Source organism: Scatophagus argus, chromosome 4, assembly GCF_020382885.2.
Source record: "Scatophagus argus isolate fScaArg1 chromosome 4, fScaArg1.pri, whole genome shotgun sequence".
Taxonomy (NCBI): Eukaryota; Metazoa; Chordata; class Actinopteri; family Scatophagidae; genus Scatophagus; species Scatophagus argus.
In genome coordinates this window covers 14,243,407-14,260,576 of record NC_058496.1, presented here as the reverse complement: position 1 = coordinate 14,260,576, position 17,170 = coordinate 14,243,407, and the positions used below count along the sequence as shown (strand labels likewise).

The following is a 17,170-nucleotide window of genomic DNA, read 5'->3' as shown; positions in this document are numbered from 1 at the left end:
GAAGTTGAAAAGTCATTTGACTGTGTGACGGGCACCTGTGTGGATTTGGTGGTGTTTACAGGGTGCATGTTGTAGTTGTCATCTTCTGTTGGAAAAGACTTACTCAGAATCCTGACATTATCTGCTGTCTATTCTGTTTTACAGAATGTGTCCAATCAGTATCTGTTTTATACTTGCTGAAATGTGTAGTGATGCTATCTGGACCAAAAACAGATTGCGATTAAACCCGTACTGGCTAGTCATGTAGCTTAATGTTTTACATGGCTTCACAATGTTGGTATTTCTGCAGTGATTGATGAATGTCCCCTTTCTGGCCTGTGTTCTTTAGCAATCACTAAATTTGAAATTACAACAATTGCTATAAGAAACCAAGAAAAAGTTTATTTTGGGATTGCATTATTAAGCTCATGTTTTAACAAATGAACATGTAGCTGAGGAAAAATACTATTTCAGATGTGAGTATTATCCCCTTTTTAAAGAAGTTATGATTACATAATCAATACCTAGTGGTGTGCAACTGGTAAATGTCATAAATGATAAAAAGGTCAAACTGACTAGATAGGCATAAATGGTAGGAAAATGTACTTTTCGTGTATCAGTATCTTTGCATTTGTTTTTATTTTTTTCCTCAGAGCTGCTGATAGTACGTTTGTCTTTGCACATTCCTCACTGGCTATCAGACAAACAGGAGGAGATGGCTGAACTTAGTTCTCATCAGGCAAACAAAATTGCTTCCATTACTTTCAACTTGAAAATGTCAGAAACCCTAACAACCTGCAGTACCTTCAGTGGAGGTCTAAGACATTGTTTCCCTCTGTTGAGATTTGTTTTTACGTAACAGCTGGTTCTGGTTCTCCCCTCAACCTCGCCACGCCCCCACTGTCATGAGCTGCTAAAAGGCAGCATCTGAACTATATAATCAACTGTTACAAAGAGCCGTGCCAAGCCAACGAGCCACAGATTGCTCAGATAAGAAGACGGTTTTAATTCATTTAGTTTTATTACCATTTATTTATTTATTTAGGTTGCACTCTGGAGGCAGAGCTGTGGTTGGACAGTTTCATGGCTGTGCCTTCATGTATTTGTGAGTGATTATGTGAAGAAAACACATTGTGCATGGAAAACTAATTGTGTGCGAAGGGACGATACACAGAGCTCTTGCTTTTTTCGTTTTTTTTTTTCTTTTTCAGTGTTCATGGCCTCAGGGGACAAAGAGTGTGGCCTCTGAAAACTGTAATGCAACAGTAAAACCAGAGCTTTTCTTACTTTCATTCCCAGCAGTTACCAAATCAGAAGATGATATTGGCTACCTTTTCCCACGTGTATGGAGATGTTTTAGCTATTGAAACCATCTGGTGCTGTGATTGCTTGTCATGACAAGACTTTTGGCCATTAAAGATGCATGTTTTGAGACTAGTGATATAGCTGTTTATTTAAACATTCATAAAAGAATCCAAATTTATTTTAACTTGAATGACAATGATCTTTTTCTAAAGCTGTAATAGCTATTATTTAAGGTTAAGGTTTTCTCCATGTAAAAGCTGAATATTTTGACTCACCACAGCCTCTGTTTTTACCGGTAGGTCAAGAAATACTTTGAGCTGGAACCGCTGGCCAGAGGGAAGCGCTGGATCCTGGAGGGCAGCACCACTGACAACATGGAGGCAGTGAAGGAGATCTTTGGTCAGTTCATTAGCCTGTTAGAGGACAAAGACACAGAGCCTGCAAGGATATGATGCTAATGCTGCTAATGCTAAGAGACATTAGCGGCTAACGATGAAGACACACCACATCCTGCTGGTGCCCATGTACACACACTCATGCACAGACCCAAACACATACACACAAGAAATATAGCTGACATTGACCTCTGTCTTTGAGAAGCGTATTGTATATTATCTTCCCTTTACTGCAACACAAACAACAGTCAGCCACTACAGCCCGGCAGAGGAGTGCTGCCATTAAACCCACCCAAAGTAAAGCAGCTGGTCGAGAAAAATCATTGAACTTTGCCAGAAATGGAAATCTTGTTTACTACTGTCTTTACCATTGTGATGTAACCAATGGCGTGTGGGACACTGGCATTCCTTCAGTCATTATTGGACACTAACTCACACATTCTCACTTTTACACACACACACACACACACACACACACACACACACACACACACACACACACACACATTCGCACACAGACGCTGTCACACACAAAGTGGAGCCCAGGTTGTCTGTAGATATGTTTAACATCTCCAGTAATTACTTTACAGGATGTTTGGGTGGACACTGTTGATGTTCTTTCCACTGAGAAGTACTGTATGGCTGTCAGTCGTGCTTCTCCTTTTGACTCGGTAACAACAAATGTTGTTGTGTGAGTGGAGTGCGTAGTCCAAAGCCTGGTGTTATGTACGGTGGTTACATATCGGTGTGTCGCACCATGTCTGAATATCTAATCTGAATATTGTAGTCTGAGTATCTCTATGGAGTATTATGTACATGCAGACGAGCATATTGCTGTGTATCCTATTGTGCAGCCACACACGAGTACTACTAATCGTGTGACTCAAGTACTATGTGACTTTATGGAGATGTGAGTCCATTTGGGGAAGGGGGGAAGTGAGTGAGTGAATGCTTTTATAAATGTGCAACTTAGGATATATTTTATAGCTCTGTATGTTAACCTAGTAGAGCTACATTCAGATTTTTTTATATATCATAACACACTTGCAAATTCTTTCAAATCAAAGACCAAAAAATGGAAAAAAAAAAGAAAAAACAACCACCATGATTGACCAGGTTGGATGTAGAGATATGTGATGGATTTAGTTTCATTTCAGTGTTAAGAAAATGTCTTTTTTGTTGTTGTTGTTTTTCTACATTTTTACTGTATTTTTTTTTTTCCTTTTGAAATTGACATAATCCCTCTCAACCCTGGTCAGTGACTCCAGCCTCCCATCAGGGTGGAATACAAACTCTATCAATCAGCCACAGCAACAGCTGCATCTGACAAGTCCCTGTCCGACACCCTAATGCCTTCCAACTGTCTGTGAAGACCCCTCCCTGTCTGCTATTTATCGTGGACCCCTCGCCCCACCTCATCCCAGCCGTCGCAACCAGCACTGCCGCTCTGCTCCCTGTCCCCATTACTGCTCGGTGGGGTTTTTATCCCACATGCCATCTTTCGGCCAAGCTGCCCTTACATGCACCCCACACCTCTAAAATGAGTTGTATCGATTGTGCCACAGGTGTGTGGTTGTCCTCGAGACATGGTTCAGTAATGGGTGGTGTTCACACCTCCTCCTTGCGTGCTTTGTATTTTTGTCGCTGTTGTTTTGTTCAGTATTTTGTCACATTTTCAGAGGCTTAATCACATTTTGTACCTGTCGTGAGAGCTGCCAGGTATTTTTTTACATTCAGGATGCATTGTGCATTCAGACGCTTCAATGCAAAACAAATGTTTCAACTAGGGATCATACCAATGTCTGCTTAAACATTTGCTCTGTGTTTTGTTTGTTTTGTTTTTTTTTCGAATCATGTTTTGTCTAAAATGGCAATTAAAGATTTAAAAAACTGAATATTGTCCTCCTAGTTGTCATTTACATTTTGATTAGTTTTGTTAAAAAATATCATATTTTACATCTCTGCCATAATGTTTATTTTTAATGTGTAACCTGATGAGTATTTATTGACAGTTTTTAGGTTAAACTGTATAAAAGTTTTCTGCCTTTATAGAATAATTATTGAATTGTGTAGCTCATGTTGTGTTTTGTGAAAGTAGATATTCAGTCAGACAGAGTGAATTTTGTACTTCGTGTTATCACTTTGAAATGTGTGATTAGTTGAATGTTTGCATCTGTTTTCTGGAAACATTTTCTTCGCAATGTCTTTTAAGGTGACCTGTGGAAATCTGAGACACTGGAAGATAACCTGGAAAACGTAGACGAGCCAGTGGAGGTTGAGCCAGTTTTTTCTTTTCTTTCCTTTTTTCTTTTTAACACTCAAAGTGTAACAGCTGAAGAAAGTTTTGAGTGGAAAGTTAACCGAGTGAGACAGGAGTTCCTGATAAATATACTCTACTCTGTGCTACCTCTGCCTCCCCTTTTCTTCTCCTTTTGCCCTTCTTCCATCTCTTTCAAATTAACCGTGTGGCTTTAATACAATGTGTGTCATGCAGGTTGCCCTGGCGACTCTTTGATCCTGTTTTCCAGTCTCTGCCTCTGGGGCAGACGTGCTTCTCTTCAGTCTGCTGCACACCAGCCCTGGAAGCTGCTGCAGCCCTGAGACAAACCATGGGCTGCTGCGCTCGTCTCGCTCCCCCCTCTTCTTCCTGTCGCTCTCACTTTCTCTCTGTCCTTTGAGTCCTCTCTATCTCTCTCTCTCTCTCTCTCTCTCTCTCTTTCTCTCCCCTTACCATTTTTTTTCTCTCTCAGGTTTTTGCCATCTCTCTCTCTCTCTGCTTCCCTTTGGTCACGCCAAAGCAGCCCTCCCTCAGCATGGGCATCCAGGATGCCCAGAGGAAAGGAAGAGGCCAGAACTTCAGCAAAGCAGCCCTCCCGGGAGAAATAAGAGGGAGATGGGGGACCTCTCTCTTTCTCTCCTCCTCACTCGCTCCCTTTGTCTCTACAGTTGATTTTATTCCCTGAAAAAGATCAAGCCAGTCTTCTCCTCCCACGCTGAACCTTTACCTGCTCTACCTGTTTAACTGTTGGTGTCTGGCTGTGGTGTTCAGGGAGTGTTTTTTTCCCTCTGTCCTTGTTGGCAGCAGACCCTCAATGTGGCTTACAGATAAGAAAGTTATTTTGTTGTTGTTGTGTGGTAATACAGTCCAGATTTTTCCAAACTGCCTGAGCTTACAGTTGCATTTCCAAGCAACAGGAATGGCATAATGTTTGCAGTGATGGATATATTACCTCAAGAAACTTTCAAGTCTGCGCAAGTCGATTTTTATAATACACTAAAATGATTGGTGATTAATGGCTGCCTGGAAGGGAGGAAAAATACTTTGAGAAATCTTAACAAACAATGGCAAGCCCAGTTGCTGGCACTTGTATAAAGTGCAGTATTTGTAACAAAAGGGCAAAACAAGCAGAAATGCCAGAGTGGTCCTTGTTAGGATTCTGCCTGAATGACACCACACAAAATGAAACTGCCAACCTCAAACACCTCTGCAGCATGCGAAGCTGCTGCAGCGCTGAAGAGCTGCAGAGCTGAAGCTGCAAGCTCCAGCGTAGTTTTTTTAATCTTCAGTGTTTTTGGTTTTGATTTTCTGACGTAAAGAGAGCAGCATTCGCATCATTTGTAATCTTTTTTTGGGTGGGGGGCTTCCACAAAACGGTTACAGTCTTTACAATACGCACTCAATACAGTCGGTGACGACACGGGATCTTCATGGCCTGTGGTCATTTTAGGACTAAAACCCAATAATAATGATGAAAAAAAATATTGTCCCAGATAAGATCTTATTCAACACATCAGCATGACTCCTTGAAAAGCAAAGTAAAAGCTGCAGAGTCTTTACACTGCTGTTCAAATAATCACAAAAAGAAGTATGCATCATGAATTATCTGCTATCTGTATTTCAAGTACTATTGATGAGAAGAACAGTGTTTGTGAAGTCCACACATGGCAAAATATCAACCAAAACAAGAGAAGTATTGGCAGTATCAAAGTGAACATGTTAGATGACAGATGTTATGCAAACTGCAAATGAGTGAACCGACCCTGTACAGATATTCTTAAATTTTGTCAACAAAAGGTTGAATGTAGCCTCTTAACGGAAAACAGTGAAACCATATCATATAAACCAAAGTAACAGGAAGTCAAGTGACAGACTTTAAAATGATCGTCCCTTTTGTTTCAGTGTGAAGGTGATTTGTTGTATATTTTGGCCTACCAGAAGTATAACCAAATGCAATCACACACAACAAAATGAGCCCTGTGAGCTTTGTGAAATGCAAATGCGCGACCTGATGGGGAACCTAACTTTCGTTTACAAGACAAACAAAAGCAGGCATGTTTTCTTAAACTCTGCAAAGAATGCCCTTTTCTCTCTCTGTCTTCTCTCTTCTCCTGTCCAGTGTGTGTGGCAGCATTTCTGCTGATAAGACCCAGCCAGGAGGTGGAACAGATGTTGCCCTGACATCCATCTGGGCCTTGTACCCCTGCTCTGCCTCCCACAGCCGATGCTCCTCGCAAGACACCCCACATTCCCAGCCCACCTCACAGCGAGGGGCTGCTCCCACATAAAGACGGCTCCCCTCCTCAGGATCCCCGAGCAGTGACACAGCACAGAAACCGGCCTTGATGCTGCTTTCATTCAGGTTACGTGTGAATGTGTGTGTGTGTGCGTGCGAATGTGTGTGTGCGAGAGAGATACCAGTCAGTTACTGGAGTTCTGAGTTTATTCGAGGTGTTTCCTCTTTGTTTCAACACCCTCCTGACTTCATGACTCTCTCTCACACACACACCCCTTTGTAAAACAAACACAAGTGATGAAAATGCATCGATATGATGTAAGATCGAGAGGAAATGTTCCCTCGGATCAAGTAATCATTTCCAGAAATGTGACACGATGATTCCAGCAAGTCAAAAAGTGTGCCGCACTGACTGGTGTCATTCCACACTTTAACTAATTTGAACATACCAGCAAACCGGTAGTTTGCTTGTACTGAAGACACGAGAGGCAAATTGTCCCATCAGTGTGAACCCCAAATGTCAATCCTGTTTTAACTTGATGGATTAACACACGTGGGAAAGCTGCTGTGGATAAATAGTTGCATTTTTCTTAGTTGCCAAAAGCTGATGTGAAACAGCGACGGTTGTAATTTCAGATTTGTTTCACCCTGTGGAGCTCCACATGGTTGTGACTTTCCACTTCCGCCGAAATAATGATCTGGGATCATTTGAAATGAATGTTAATTTACTTCTGTAGAATGTACATTTATTGGACAATAATACAGCTTCAAACGCACTCACAAAAGCTTGAAACGCACATGGGTCTTGAAGTAACAAAAGCAAAATAAATGCAGTAAAATATTTTGTGAAATGTTTGAAAGCCTTTCCTGAAAGAGACTTTTTTTTTATTTTCCTGTCACCAAAGCAAATAAAACTGTTTCGGTTTTTGTTTTTCTTATTCAAACGTTTGCTCATCAGCAGTGTTGTTACTGTGGGTAAATATTTAGTGATTTATCAGTAACTTACAGGTGTGGTTTTTTTTTTCTGCAAGCCTCATGTTTTCGCTTGTGAGGCAGGAGATTCCTCGGGGCTGACGTCCCCTGACGCTGACTGTAACGATGGATGTCGTGCATGCGATCCTGCAGCTTTGTGGTGGAGTTGTAAAACTAATGAACAAGTCGAGCCTGATAGAATCTTAACGAGCTCTGCCAAGCAGTGAGCGAGAGCACTCTGCAGCAACACGCCACAGCCGTGCTCGCCATTAATTAATATTTGAATACTTGATCCGCCTGATTTATTTTTTTTTTCTCCTTGTGGTTAAAACCTTAAGTGTTACGAGTCACTTAAGGTTTTATTTCCTTAAGAACTTGACTTTAAATCTTAATTAAACTTTATTTCACCTGAGGTTCAAAACCTCGATGTAGCCTTTGATGTTTTGTCTTGTCCCTGCATCCTTTTTTCAGTGTCATTATATCTCTTATAAACATCATGATCCACGAGCACATTTGAGTAAATTAAATTAGCCTGGATATATTTAGGTAATTTAATCAGAAGTGGAAATTGAGGATATTGGGCACTGAACCAGACAGCTGCCTCAGTCATTTCTTTCCAATCAATCCTATTAGTCTAGACTGGTAGCTCAGACTCTCTCATTATCACTTAACATTTTTCTTCATGCAAGAATGCAAAAACACTCACATATATGTCTGTTTCTGGAACAGATTTGGCGTTGTGAAACTTGTGATCTCTACCTGGCCAAACTTCTGAAACACTGCTTCAGATTTATGAACCAGGATGTTCACAAGACTGAAAAACCGTAACTGATCCACAGCAGGTCAGATTCATTTAATAATAATTGCTTTCTAAAATTATTTCTCTCATTAAAGAATTGTGGAAGAAGTATTCAGGTTTTTTTTACTACAGTAAAAGTAGCAATACCTCGAGATACAGTTACCCCACCATGATATTTAAAGGAAAGGACAGAAGTGCTGGCTGCTAAACATGCTTACAGAGACATAAGTAAAAGTCATTAGGCAGCTGAATGAGCACAGCTAGTATTATATTATCAGATTATTAGTGTGGATGTGTTACTGTTTTTGTAGTGTTTTATGTTGTAGCCGGTTTAAATCAGGCCAGTTTGAAAATATATTGTTATGTACATCTTGATCTTCAAACTAACGATGGCTCTCAGAAAAATGTAGCGGACAAGTAAGCACAGCAGTTGCCTCTGCCATGTAGTGGCATAAATGAGCGTAAATTACAAAGTATTTCAGAATTGTACTTCAGTGAAGTATTTAAGTTTATTTCCACTAGTGCCTTTAAAATCTTTGGGCTGAGTATCGTGCTACAGTGCCTGCCAGTCTTTTAACTGCTTGTGAGTGTGAGGTGTAATTAATATGATGCTTGTAGGTATCCTGCATGTGTTTGGGATATTAAAGGACTCAATCTTTTGTCTTTGAAAAACCGAGGAAACCATGCTGTGCAATTCTACTCTGGCCCTTTGTGGCCACCTAAACGCCTCTTGTTTTTTCTGCGTCTTGAATACCTCGTCTGTTGGGTGACTTCCGTGGGATTCCAGCAGGCTTGTCACTCAGATTGTTTGTCCTGGGCACGAGATCTGTGTGAGTCCTGTTTCTCTTCCTCTCTCCTCGGCCCGAGTGCTGATGGAGACCCGCATCCCAGGTGGCCCACACATCAAAACAAGGGGGATCGCAGCTCTTGGTTTTCAGACAAACATCACTCACTTTCTTTGTTGTCTGAGGGACAGGGGGCACGGTGGTTTATCTCCAGAGGATCTCCCCCCCCCCCCCCGCTATCGCCTTCCACCAGCCCACCGCCCCATCCCACAGGAGCCGCTAAAAGCAAATGTCAGTCAAGGAGAAGGCGTTGCATTCTTTCAAGAGGTCAATTAGTGGTGGCCACTGAAGGATCTGTTGCATGTTTAAGAAGAAGACTATTTAAAAAAAAAAAAAAATCTCCCTTTCAAGATCAGTCAATCTAGTTACAGATTTATTTCCTTGGTGCAAAAGAAAACCCACACTGGGTAATCTTTCTTCTCTATTTTAAATCCCCATATATGATGACACCTCTGTCACGTTGCAGTCCACGTTTTGAAGATAACTGCCCTGCATACCTACTGCACACAGCCCAGTTTAGTCTACTGTGAGTTATTTTGAAGCTGAGCCTGATTCACGATGTGCCGCATATGAGACCTATTGCTCTCTCAGGCTGCAATGATGGGGGCCCAGTAGCCGCTCGCAGTGCGGCAGCTCCTGACCCATCTGTGCAGGTGATATCTGCTCCGGCTCTTCCCCTCCAGGCCTATAAGGAGCGACCGTGTCTAGGGGACTTTTATGAGTGTGACCTTAACATGCCCGTCTCGAGTGGTCTAGACTCAGTGCTGCGTTTACTAGGGTCCCAGTCCCACTGATGGCTATCAGACTTTTCCCTTGTTTTCACCAGTGATTCCGTCTTGTCATAACTCTTCGAAGGCGGGCCAACGTGACGCTTTGACCATCCTTTTTGTGGATCTTTGTAGAATTTACTGTCCTGGCTTTGAAAAACGGGGAATAACAAAGGGTAGCACTGCCTCTCCCTGGAGAAAGAGTCAGATGGACATGTGCAGGGTACAGCTGTGGTTTGGCTGCACTCTGACAAAGTGGTGAAGTTTTCATGTAGTGCAGACACCATCTTTTAAATTTGTATCCGCATGAGGTACGAGCGATAGGAGGGACGGGTCTGGGTGAAGTTGTTGAAGGGAATGTTTTCTATTAGATAAGCTGAAATTAAATTAGAGCTTTGGCCCGAATGACATTACTTAAACACTAACTCGAATAACATTCACTTCAATGACTGTCTTCAATCATAGTTTATATGAGCCTTGACGTCCGATAATGAGCCGGCACAGTGAATGTTTTGTAAGAAGCCACAGGTGATCAATCAGTCTTTAATGAAGTAAATATTTAATTGTTGCCAATAAATTTTGCCTTTTATACATTATGGTCTGTTTGGTGTGCTGCGTGGCACCGAGCCAAACACTGTAGGTGGATTAGCTCATTGAATCCAAACAGTTTACGGGGAAAGCAGCTCCAGTGACGACACTATGTGGGCAGCTTGCAGCTCTCAAAATACAAACGTTCCGTGTGAAAGCAGAAAAAAAGGAGAAAAAGTGAGTCTTTCACAGGAACAATCTAGTAAACACGACCTCTGCGCAGAGAGAGAACACCTGTGTTTTACCAAAGTTTTGGCACAGAGCAGCTTGATCACTGTCGGGGCCATATTTGGTCGAGTGAAAATTTAATGTTGCCCTTAGAGCGATGACGAAACGCACCCTGAGTCAGGCAGGAAACTGCAAAGTCAGTCACAAATAAGATCTGAGTGGACAACAGAAACAGGAGAAGGTGAACAGCATGATGCTGAGATGATTCAGCTCTGTGGGAATGGCAGGCTGCAGACACAAACACGGGTTAGATAGTGGGAATAAGCTTAGAGCCGAAGCCAGAAATAGTGTTTAAGGTGTTGAGGATTAGGGTTAAATGTCAGAAAGGTCAAGTAAGAGACCAGTTTAGATTGGCTTATGGAGGTCGACTGGCAGCTAGAGCTCTGAGTCTTCCTATACGTTTACAGTAACCTGTGGTATGCTCAGCGTCCTGCAAGACGACAACACAGGTTGCCCACTGATTTATTAAACCTACCAGTTATTTTAAATTGAATACATCTACAGACCTAAAAACAAATGTGCAGGAATGAGCCATCTCCACATTATGTCAGTTCTCATATGTTTTTCAGTCATTGTGAGAATCATGAAATGTCTGCAGCTCGCGACCCTGACGGATAAGCCGTATAGAAAATGGATGGATGGATGAAATGTCTGCAGTCCAGTGTATCAGAATCACGTGGCTGTGCTTCCTTTGTGTTTACTGTTGAGGACTGAGCCTGCACATCCTCTAATGGGATTAGCCAGAAGAAGAAAGAAGGAAATATGTTTACCTGCCAAAAAGTAACCTACAGACCAACAAGTGCACGGTCATATCAAGTTTAGAGTTTAGTCCCCAGAAGTTCGCACAGTTAGTTCACCTCAGTTTTCCTGTGAAAATCACTTTATTTTATTTTATTTATGTATATTATATATTTAATTTCATATTCGTATTTAGTTAATTAGATTTTTTATATTTTTTTTGACTATTTTGACTGAATAACCATCCGTTCCTACATGCTGTACGCAGATGTTAACCCTAATATTTCTTTTTACTTTTTATTTCAGTTTTCCTCTTACAGGCCCTGAAAACCTGCCTTCACATCTTCAGTCTCTTTCTAACGTTCATGAGTAAACGTGCAACAATCAAATTGAATAAGACATTTTCAGGTATGTTTTATTATGAGTTTAACAGCAACAAACTCTGCATCGTCAGGGCTGTGTGTGCCGAGGGTTTGATCAGAATTTGATTTAAATATTGCTGAATCTTGATTGGTTCACAGACGTTTGTGACATCACCGTTTCCGTCATAGTCCCGCCTGCCATATTCCACAGAAGTGTTGCTTTTGTCGACTCCAAAAGCCATTAATGTGCAACAGGCAGCACGACAGAGCCGTACAAAGAATCTGAATTAGAAATGAAATGCTTTCACAACAAAATAAACTGATATGAGCAGCTGAAAGTTAAAGGAGGGATCTCGTTGTATTCTCCTCAGTCTGTCTCTCCTGTTGCTGCCCAGCCGACAGCCCCCCACCCGCCACCCCCAGCCCCAGCCCCTCTGAATCTGCCTGGTTCACATACACAAGATTAAGTAGCAAAAGTGACATCCAAGACCAATCGGGCCACCCAAGAGAACCGCAACCAGCGGAGAGGCTGTCAGAGCCCCCTTTTGCAACATTAATCTTCAAGCTTCTCCTCCGCTGCCAACTCACATCTCCTTCAAACAGGACAGGGAGGTAGAAAACTGAACTTTTCCCTCCCTGAAGGTTTTCTCCTCTCCATCAATTAACTCTTTGGGGGACAATTCATCGTCACCCGCCATGTGCCAGACAACTTCAAACACTGGCAAAATGAATTACTTTTCCAGACATTTTTAAAACTTGCCTTTTAATTTGGCAACAAGGAGGTTAGTGTGAACATTAGTTAGATTTGTAATCGTCCTTAATGCCTTCACAAAGACATACGAGCCAGAAATTGCACTAAAAATTATACTTTAAAGTGATTTATGCCTGAGAAACGTACCTTAGACTCATCTGTTGAGGTCTGCAGAGGCATTTCTATGGTCTGTTCCACCCATTAATAAGACGTTAACATTCAGCAGTGGAATTTATCTTAGACGTCAGAGGGCTGTTAAAATAGACATCGAGGGATCAGCATGCTAACTGAGCTACAGCTAACCCTTTTTTCTTCTTTGCTGACCAATAGCATCTTTGATCCCTTTTGGGAGGATAACTCTGGGGGGTATGTTGACCTTCTGAGGGGGTGGTGCCACGTCCAACCTGATAGTGGTGTGAATGGGAAAACAGAAAAGATGAATACAGCAATTGCTAAATAGCGGAACATGAGTGTGTTATGCTGTGGATGCCTTCAGTCCCAGGAGAGGGCCTTCCTAACCCCAACCTTTCTTCTGCCTGAGACCTGAGAAGCAAAGGGGGATGTCGCGCCATCTAACAGCGGTCCTTTGAAGAGAGCAACGCTGAAATCAAGCAGCATGCCTCAAATACTTTATGCTAGTTTACGGTGAGACTATTTGCACATGGCTGGAAACCTTTTCTATTGGAATACTTTAAAGGAGAAATCTGGAGATATTTAAGATTTTTCTTGTTGTCAGCAAAACATCCAGTTCAACAATGAACTGATCCCGCTAACAGTTCATTGTTGAAGCTGAAGCCTGTTAATTTGTCATTACTTAAGAGTTTTATATATTTTGATTAAATCGTACGTACACCTAATGCGTATCAATCCGCAGCTGAAAATAGCTCCCAACAATTGCATTATTTACTCTTGTTTGAGTAATGTTTGATAAAAATTCACAGTGCCCAACTGTATTATGAACTTATTTTGCCTGTTTCAAAATAAAGTTTATGTCAGTAGTCAACTTAATGGCTTCAGCAAGAACTAATGACCACAGACAGAAAAGGGGAGAAGAGACTGAATAACACATTGTGGGTTTTTGTCTTTTCGTTAGATTTATTGACAGAAGACAGGAAAAATCTAAAATAATAAAAGAAAATTAATCTAAATATATCTTAGCCATGCAGATTGTTTTAATTTTATTCGCACAATATTTGCGATATCTGTCTCAGAGATTTCTACTGTGACTCCGACACAATGGAGGTTCAAGGAAGATTGTTTGTTGTAATCACGCTGCCAAACAGTTTTTGAAGTTCAAAAGAAAAATGTCCTCATTTTTCAGGATAATCCACAGACTTTCTTGTCTGTGTTTTCATTGGAACCACCAACAGTACAACATCGTCCTGTGTAGCTGGTCTTCATTTCTGGAAAAAACATCTCGCTGTCGATTTTTTTTTTTCTTCAATGTTTTGACACCACAGATGGATCAATCCCTGGCTCCCCCTCCATTGGAAGTGTTCTCGGACAAGATGCTGAACTCCAGATTGGTCCCGATGGCCATCAGGGTATGTGCAAATGGGTGGAGCATTAAAATATCATTGGGTGCTTTAGATACAAAGTGCTGTATGTCTCCTGGTGAGCAGGTCGGCACCTCGTTTGGCAGCCTGCATCAGTGAGTGTGTGAATGAGAAAATGTGTTATGTGTCTATTTACTGAGGGGTGGGTAGCATGGACAAAAGCCACTGCGGTGGTTCGATGTCATTTGTATCAGTGTTTATAATGACATAACTAAAATCTAATGAGGAAATGTTGATGTATATATGTATGTATGTATGTATGAATTGAATACCCATCAAGTTAGAACCCTCATCACATTGATGTGAAAATCATGTAAAAATCCAAAAAGCAAAATTAGTGCCACTCACTGATTTGTATTTCTGTCAATTTCATCCAGAGATAACATCCATCCATCCAATTTCTATACCGCTTATCCTGTCAGGGTCGTGGGGGAGCTGGAGCCTATCCCAGCTGACTACGGGCGAGAGGCGGGGTACACCCTGGACTGGTCGCCATTCAATCCAGAGAGAACAGTAAAAGGTAATATATTATCAATCATCTTTATGAAAAATCTCTGTCCATAAGAAAATATCAGGGTATCAATCACTATATTGCAGTCTTTTCAGAATCAGAAGAATTTTTATTGTCCTGATGATACAAGTACAATGAAATTCCATGTGGCTTCTGTCCATACAAGATTTCAGTATCATGTGGGTGAACTGACCTTTTAACAGAGTTGCGAAGCTTACTGTAATTTTTCAGGAAAGCTGTATTCTATACAATTTTTTTAAAAAAAAAAAGATCATTTGGGGTAGCTGTTTTTGTCATCTCCTTGCATGGAGGATAATAAATGATGCAAGAATAATAAACAGTACACTTCAGGAAAACAGGTTCTTTTCAGCGTTGCTTGCTATGAGCTCTTGTTTGGATAACCAGAAGTCATCATCAATCTGTGATCTGTGCCCTTCAAAACAAGCTCCGCTCCACACAGTGTGCTGAAAACACACACACACACACACACACACACACATAGGGGAAGCAGGCTGCAGACGAGCAGGGTTGCGTGCCTCACTGTCTGGGTTGGGGAGTTCACAGTAGTGAGCGACCACAGACAGCAGTGATCATTAGGTCATGGTGGGCCAGAAAGCGGTTTGCGTGAGTGAAGGTGTGTGTGTGTGTGTGTCATTAGGAGAAGCTCCATTAGCATACATCTAATCATCCTGGCACACATTCAAACTAAAACTTTCACATCAGGTCTTCGGTCCAGCTGCTGAGTCAAAGCAGGACGCATGGCTCGATAACGGGCCTGCGCGCTTTCCAACAGAGTGTAGGAGGTTTTTTTTTTTTAATGACACAAGGCTGAACTCTCTTTATAACAGAAAATAAAAACAGTTCATGATAGATTCATATTTCCTCTCCAATGGAAAACACCATTTGTAGACACAGAACTCCGACAGGAAATCATTTTCTTACTATCTGAACTCTATGTCGCATCTTTTTAAATATTCTTTGCAAAAATATTTTACTCCGGGGGGCCTCATTTCCCTCTCAGCTCTATAAAGTCTGAATGCATGAGTGAAGTGTAACACAGACTGTGGTTTGTTTCAGCATCATGGCATCTTCCAGCTGGTGAAGCCAATTATTACTTAACCCATAAAATAATGAAACATTATAACACTGACTGCACACAGTGTTATAATGAGCAGATGCTACACTCTACGGTCTCCTTCTACTCAGCACATATGCAAACTATGTGGAAAAAAATCATGCAAAAAGTGCAAAAATGACACCAAATTGGGATTGTGGTGCACGCAGTGTTGGATGATGACTTCTCTTAATTAAAAAACGGCATTAAGAAGCTGAACTTTGAACCTGAATAAGCTGACCACCAAAAGATAAGTAACTGTTTTGTTTTAAGTGAACTGACCCTTTACTTGTGGTGATACTGAATCACGCTGCAAATAATTTTCAAACTTTGAATGTGATATGTATCCTTGCGAACATGATGATGTCTCTCCCTGCCAGCACCGGATGACATTGTTTTTTTAATACTCTTGCGTATTACCAAACACTTAGAGCTCGTGTTTATGTCCTGACTGATCACAGCGGTTGTATCGCTGATGTCCGGCGTTGTAATGATGATTTTGAACAATGCCACTGTGTCGCCATTCTCATTTCACATACATTACTGTGCTTATAGGCCAAGACGGGTGGAATGCTTTCAACTTTTTATGATACAAACTTGTGCCAAGAGCGTTTTTCCCCGCTGCTTCTCTCCGAGGGGGTTTCAAAGGGGGAAAAGCAACACATGCTGTCATTCATGTCCCGCCGTTCAGATGGGCCATTACGCTCATATCAGATCGGGCCCTTTCATGCGCCGAGTGATAGAACAAAATAAATAGCGAGCGCAAGGCTGTTAAAGATTTGCAATGCAGTGCGTTAATTAACGAAGGGCTATACCAATTAGGCGCCCATGATTGGTGTGTGAATATCAGTGCAGTCACGCAGCTTGGGGCTCGGCGCAGAGTAACACCACTGTTTACTGAAAACAAAGACCATAAACAAGCACTGGCAACAAGTTCAGTGCCAAGTGTGACTAGATGGGCATTTCAAAGCATTTACGGCTTTTTCCCCTCCTGCATTAAAAGACTCGGTGTTTTCTTCACCAGTTGGGGTTTAAATACAATCTGGATATATAAAAAGAGCTGACCCATTCCAGAGCTATCATTAACTGTTTTTTTTTTTAAGTTAAGTGGGTGAAAATTACCTGGCAACAATTTTTGAATATTAATTCAAGGTTTTAGTCATTTTACAAGTAAAATGCCAAACCTTTCTTAATTTTAGCTTCTCGCTTGTTAGGATTTGCTGCTTTTCTTTGCTAAATGGGAAGATAGACTGAATTTTTTGGGGGGGAGTTGGTTGGACAAAACAGAATTTGAAGCGGTCAGGATGGGCCTCATGGCAGTTTTTCAATGTTGTGACATTTTTTATTAATCCTAGTTATTTTGTTTTAGTATTGTGTGGCTTATTTATCATTTCAGAAAAGTCAGCGTTTTATGACAGTGCTCATAAAAGACCCGCCAACCTCACTGCATAGATGTTTAAGAAAAAAAAAAAAAGTTTCTGTTGCGATTCCAAATTCTTATCTAAATTCCAGTTGTGCAGCTTTCCAAACAATGAAACAGTCCAGGTAACAGGATGGAAACAAACACTCATGCAGGAAAAATGTCACTGGTTTTGGCCTACACATCTATTTATCCCTGAGTTTAAACAGGTTCTAATCGTAATAATACATTTCCCTTTGTTTTGCTGTTGTACCGCTTTACTCAGAGAACAAACACTTCATTAACTGAGTAGACCATATTAGGTAGTCAGTAATGAGGTGAATGTT

At 41.3% G+C, this 17,170-nt stretch overlaps 1 protein-coding gene across 4 annotated transcripts in view; it reads left to right on the top strand.

The window, feature by feature from the left end:
- arl15a (ADP-ribosylation factor-like 15a) overlaps positions 1 to 15,551 on the top strand; it is a 109,107-nt gene extending 93,556 nt beyond the window's left edge. Inside the window, exons 5-7 of one of the 4 annotated variants that reach the window (XR_006843269.1) lie at positions 1,584 to 1,683; positions 6,077 to 6,319; positions 13,704 to 15,551. Coding sequence is in view for 1 of the 4 variants with exons in the window: in XM_046388025.1 (XP_046243981.1) it covers positions 1,584 to 1,736 (153 nt within the window). In the remaining 3 variants the exon portion in view is untranslated. Of the gene's footprint in view, positions 1 to 1,583; positions 3,575 to 6,076; positions 6,320 to 11,436; positions 11,864 to 13,703 lie in introns of those variants that run through there. The other 3 variants (XR_006843268.1, XR_006843270.1, XM_046388025.1) reach the window with 3 other exon arrangements.
- Positions 15,552 to 17,170: the final 1,619 nt, after the last annotated feature.